At 52.7% G+C, this 5,520-nt stretch overlaps 1 protein-coding gene across 1 annotated transcript; it reads right to left on the bottom strand.

The window, feature by feature from the left end:
* Window positions 1–3,716: 3,716 nt before the first annotated feature.
* Window positions 3,717–5,091, bottom strand: LOC107122792 (TSC22 domain family protein 1-like; the record flags this gene model as incomplete). The annotated part of the gene is made up of 1 exon (XM_015425932.1): window positions 3,717–5,091. A coding segment is annotated over one exon (267 nt), but the record flags the coding sequence as incomplete, so codon positions are not given.
* Between the last annotated feature and the right edge of the window lie 429 nt (window positions 5,092–5,520).

Genomic DNA, 5,520 nt, shown 5'->3' with positions numbered 1-5,520 from the left:
CTCTGCTCTCCCCAGGCTCTTCACTGAGCGTCTGTCCCCAAAACCGCTGCACGCCGCCGCGGCTGGATGGGGGGGGGGAGAGCAGTTTACCGCCGCCTTCCCAGCGGGGTCCGAGGCGTTCCTCTCGACGCTGTGACCGCCTGGGGGCCTCCCAGGACTGCCAGCGCCGGATTCATTGTAAATCGAGGCCTGCAGCTCTCGAATATATTTTAGGTGTCTGTCCCCAAAACCGCTGCACGCCGCCGCGGCTGGATAGGGGGGGGGGGGGGGCAGTTTACCGCCGCCTTCCCAGCGGGGTCCGAGGCGTTCCTCTCGACGCTGTGACCGCCTGGGGGCCTCCCAGGACTGCCAGCGCCGGATTCATTGTAAATCGAGGCCTGCAGCTCTCGAATATATTTTAGGGCTGGAAAGTAAATACTTTCTACCATTGCCCTTTAGGTCTCCGCTTCTTCTTCTGACCTTCCAGTGTCTTCTGGGATCTTCGTGCTCTTCAGAGCACAGCCAGCACATCCTGCTCAGAAGGCAGGGCCGGTAAGACTGGGGATCAGAGGATAAGCCCCTCCCCTCTGGGATCAAAGTTTGCCGGCCCTGCCTATGGAAGGGGGAGGTGCTTTCCCAGGAGTAAGGAGTCAAGGACTGCCCCACTCCTGGACCACCGGAGAAAGACCAGTTTGTGCCAGAGTTCTCTCAACCCCACCCACCTCACAGGGTGTCTGTTGTGGGGAGGGGAAGGGAAAGGAGTTTGTAAGCCGCTCTGAGACTCCAAGTGAAGGGCGGGGTATAAATCCAATCTCTTCTTCTTCGTCTCCTGATTTAAGGATCCACAGATTCAGCCATTTTGAGAATTATAGATATACTGATTTTATTAGAGAATTAAGCTCTACTTTCTTCTTCTGAGCACACTGCTAGTTATAGCAAACAAGAGTCTACATTACTCCTGTGCCTTTCTCTAGCCTAAGAGATTATGGTGTTGCGTGTTAAGTCTCATTAGGCACATTAATCTATTTTGGAATGATCTGCAATAGTCAATCCAGACGATACTGCTGGTCTCCCGGTTCCTTTTAGGTGTATGAGGGAATTCCTATGAATGAATTTCTCGTGTTCATTGGGGATATAAATTTAGGTGCTTTCACGCATGCTTTCTCCACTTTTGGGACCATTCACTGACTCAGTGTTGCTTCCACACTCACCTGGAATTCCCAGTTGGTCTTCACGATGAACCCAACCAGAAGGGGGGGTGGGGCCAGTAGCCGGCCATCTTGTGCAGATGCAGGAGGCCCCCAGTCCTTGGCACTGAGGTGAAAGTCCTGCAGTCAGGCTGAGTAGACCAGGATGACCTTAATGGACCAGAGGCCTGACTCAGCAGACAGCAGCTCTATCATCTGTTCACGGGCAGCTGAGCCCAATCCCAGCACTCAAATGGATCTGTGCCCTATGCAGAATGCTGGTGCAGCTCCAGGATGTCCCCAAGGTGAACAGTGAAAGGGCTTTGGGCACTACTGTCCCCTTGCACTCTCCCCCTTTCCTTCCAGGGTAATTCTTCTCCCGTGCTCATGAACCCATTTAATCTAACCCCCTCCCCCCACAAACACACATCCATAAGCAAGCACAGGCACAGTACAACTTAAAGCCACTTCCCCTTTATTGTATGATTGCAACAGTGGTATTTTTTAAAAGCTTCCTGTCCCCAGGAATTCAGCCCTTTGAGTTATTTCCAAGTCAATCCTTCTGGTTCCCTCGAGGAGAGGGGAGCGCTTGCCCCTCTTCTCCTCAGCACCTCTTTCCTCTATCTGCACCCACCTGTGCGTTTCATGCAGGTGGCTCCTTTTGGAGGCGAGGACAACAGACATCAGTCAGCAGCACATCAGGTTCCTGGGAGGGGGGTACAGAGGACCTAAGTGCTGCTTTTCACTTTGCAATTAAACCGAACATGTAATTAATTTTTCAGTCACCATATGGGCTCACGAGCACATCATGCTTATACCTGTGAAAAAGATTGAGGACAGACTTGTTAATGGTTTTTAGACCGAGCAGCTAAATGGAACTTCCGTGTTCACTAGCAGCATATCTTTGGCACCAGATGCAGAGGCACATACATGGAGAAGGCTGTCACTCACTTTTGTGCCCTGTTTGTGAGCACCCGGAGGCACTGAGCTGTGGCCGCTGCTGGAAAGGGAATGCTGGACTTTTCTGTACCAGCTACCAGAATGCAGGGAAATTCAGCAGTTCTCCCACTAGCAAAAGAATTCTGCCTTTCAGCACCCTAGTGCTGCAGGGAAGCTGCTGGCCTCTCTTATGTCCTATTCATACGACAACTGTTCGGCGTGCGTGCGTGTCTTTTGGAGAATGGGGGTTCCTTCCCCATCCCAGTCTACATTTTCATAATACATATATATTACGCAGTCAGTACTACAACCAAGGCCTGGCCGTAGATAGCCCAGAGGTGAGCCCAAACGGGTCCGATCTGGGAAGCCTAGCAGGGAAGGCTCTGGGCAGTATTTGGAAGGGTCCTCCTGAGGGGGAGGCGGGCAACGGCCTCTTGGCTTGGAAGCCCCTTGAGGGGGCCGCCACCAGCCAGCTGTGACTGGACAGCACTTTCTGCCGTTGCCATGATCAGGAAGGTACAGCAGGCTGGTCACAAAACCTACAAAGGAAATGTAACCATAGCCAAAGATTCACTCCATTCTACAAGAGGCTCTACGAGTAAGGCCTCTTGATCTCAACAGCTGTGACAGCTTAATTCTTTCAAAGGAGTAAATGGAATCAATCAGTTGGCTATAATAAACAATGAAATTTAGACAGATATTATAGACCTAAGTGGTTAAGATTTGTGCCAGCCATAAATACCCAGACAGTGAGCTGTCACATCCTAGCAGCCGAGAGTCCTCCCAGACTGGCTGGGGAGCCCCCTCTACGCTCTTTGGAGAGGACTCCCCTCAGAGCCTTCAAAGAGAGTTCCAGCGGCACTGGGATCTTTCAGAATCTTTTTGTAAGGTTGAGTTCCAACGACCCCGACTCCCCCCCCCCCCAAACAAAAGTGTTTTCTAAAGCACCTACTTATTAACAACAGTAACTTTCGGTTACACCACCACCGTTATGCCTTGGCTGAGGGGCGCTGATGCCAGTTTTTACAGGACTGCCTCCTCTCCTCTGTTTTATCCTCACCCCCACCCTGTGAGGTCCATTCGGCTGAGACCGCGCGCTCCCCCAAGCGGAGTGGGGAGTTGGAGCTGGGCCTCCCAGATCCTAGACAGACACGCTCAAGCGCTGCACCCCACTGGCTCTCCCACGGCCGTCTGCAGATTATCGGGTATTCTCTGCTGCAGATACCTCAGGAGGGAGAAAGCCACGGACCTGTGAGGATCGCCTCAAGGAATGTACGTCCACAGGGCTCAAAGGCACTATCCAAATGCTCCACCTTGCTCATTGTTACTTCCACTCCTTGAACCTTGTCCCCACGCAAGGAGTAAGGCGGCATTCAAGGTGGCTTGGGGCAGCCACTCAGCACAAATGTGGTCCCAGTCCCACAGCTCAGGAGAGCCGCTTCCTAGTTCAAAAAAGCTGCGTTTCCCATGACTGGGCTAAAGGGGAGAGTTCTACTCATGGTCTGCATCTAGTCCAGTAAAAAGTGCTCCTGGGTTTATGACAGCAAAGATGTTTAAATGTTCTTCTGGAAGGCCAGAGTGAAAAGTAGCAATCACTGTCAAACTGTGGCTTCTAATCAACATTTGATGCTTTATTGGAACTTGAGAAGTGCAATAGTTAAATATACTGATGTTTTACAATTTATTTCTTCCCCAAAGAACATGCACAGAAATGTATGCATACTACTATAGAGATCATATGCACACACCAAAAAAAACAAAAAAACCCCCAACCATAGTGAGCCTGATCATTTCCTGTAGTGGCTGGTCACCCCAGCTTGAACCTGAACTAATTTGGCTTCAAGATATTCAGATCCAAGAACATTTTCAGAGCTTTGCACAGAGAACAACCAGCCAGTTTTTAAGAGCCACGTGGGTGCAAATCTTATTCGTGTAGCATCAAAAATAAAATAAAAAACCCTCCCCAAACATGTTCAGTTCACCCTTTGGAATTCACTCTATACAATTTACTGAGTAGTTACAGTTCCTATTTTACAAAGTAATTACACTACATACACAAATATACATTAAGCAAATAAACCTTCATTTTTACGATCCTATATACGTCACAGCCAATGTGTCACATACCTGCTCTCCTCCTAGAAACACCACTTTGGAACACATTTCCTTGACTACAGAAAAACAATTAAGTGCACGTTTGCATTTTAAGGTCGTAGGCATCAACCGCAGACTTTCGTCCTCCCTCCCCTCCTCGGAGGTCCTTCTCAGTAGTCAACGCTTTGACTCCTGGGTGGAATGCTAAAGGGGGTGTGGGTGGGTCTTCATTCCCACCCCCCCCCCCACTCCTTCATATTTCCACGCTTCACAGCACTGCCACTCCCGTTCTCTGCGGCTCCAGAAGACAGAGGGAAGTTCTCAAGGAGATGCATCTTAGCTGCTGCCGCCAACTCCAGGGCCCCTCTGTCTGTGCCGGCTCCCCAGGCAGTTCTGCGCCCCCGCCCCCACCAGCAAGCCTGTCTGAAAGCGCTGTGGCTCCTCCCACACCCCAAGAGAACACCTTAGATACTGGGAAAGAAAACAAGACCCCTTCCGGGGCAGCTGGGTGCCAGGCAGAGAAGAGGCTTCACAATGGGGAGGGAGCATGCAGTAGTGTGGGCAGTCCCGCCTGGCAGTCCCGCCTGGGCAGAGTCCGGTGCATTTTGGCAGGGAGGTTTCCCAGCTACGCCGAAGGTCCTGAGCCGGGTAGTGGCGGCTGGGGCAGCTGCTGCCCTGTCCCTTGCGGCTGAGAGGAGGCAGGCGAAGGGGTGGTCTGCAGCTGTGCCTGGAACTGGGCCAGCTGCTCCGGGCTGGCCAGGGTCTTCAGGAGGGTGTTCTCCTGCTCCAGCTGGCTGTTCTTCTCGATGAGCTCTTTGATCTGCTCCTTCAGGACCTCCACCTCCTCTCTGACGGCGTACATCAGGTGGCTCTTGACGAGATCCTGGAACGGGGGGGGGACACACAAGTGTTAGGGTCCCGGGAAGGGGCCACGCAAGGAAGCCACGGGGCAAACAGGCCCCAAGGGCAGGCGTGACCGGAGGCCGTTCCGCAGGGCCCGTCAGATGGAGGTGGACTGCCAGGGTGGGCTCCCGCCGGGCTGATTTCCTCCCCCCCCCCGGATCCTCCTTATCCTCCTCTCACCTAACTGTAGGAGAGAAAGGGGAGGGTGGTGCCATGTCCCCCTCATGATGTGCCACCTGGTGGGTGAGGCTATTGTGACTGGAAGAGTGGCTTCAATGGATGAAGACTGTGGCTACCTGCTCTGAGCCCTGCTGTGCAGGGGAGGGCCGAGGGCATACATCTTAGGGGGAAGGGCATCTACAGTCCCCCCCCCACCTCGCTCGGGGTCCCTCCCCGTGAAGGTCAGGCAGAGCCCCCC

Source organism: Gekko japonicus, unplaced genomic scaffold (genome assembly GCF_001447785.1).
Source record: "Gekko japonicus isolate JY-2015 unplaced genomic scaffold, Gekko_japonicus_V1.1 scaffold3360, whole genome shotgun sequence".
Taxonomy (NCBI): Eukaryota; Metazoa; Chordata; class Lepidosauria; order Squamata; family Gekkonidae; genus Gekko; species Gekko japonicus.
The sequence above is the reverse complement of the archived record's forward strand: the minus strand, read 5'-3'. Positions and strand labels throughout refer to the sequence as shown.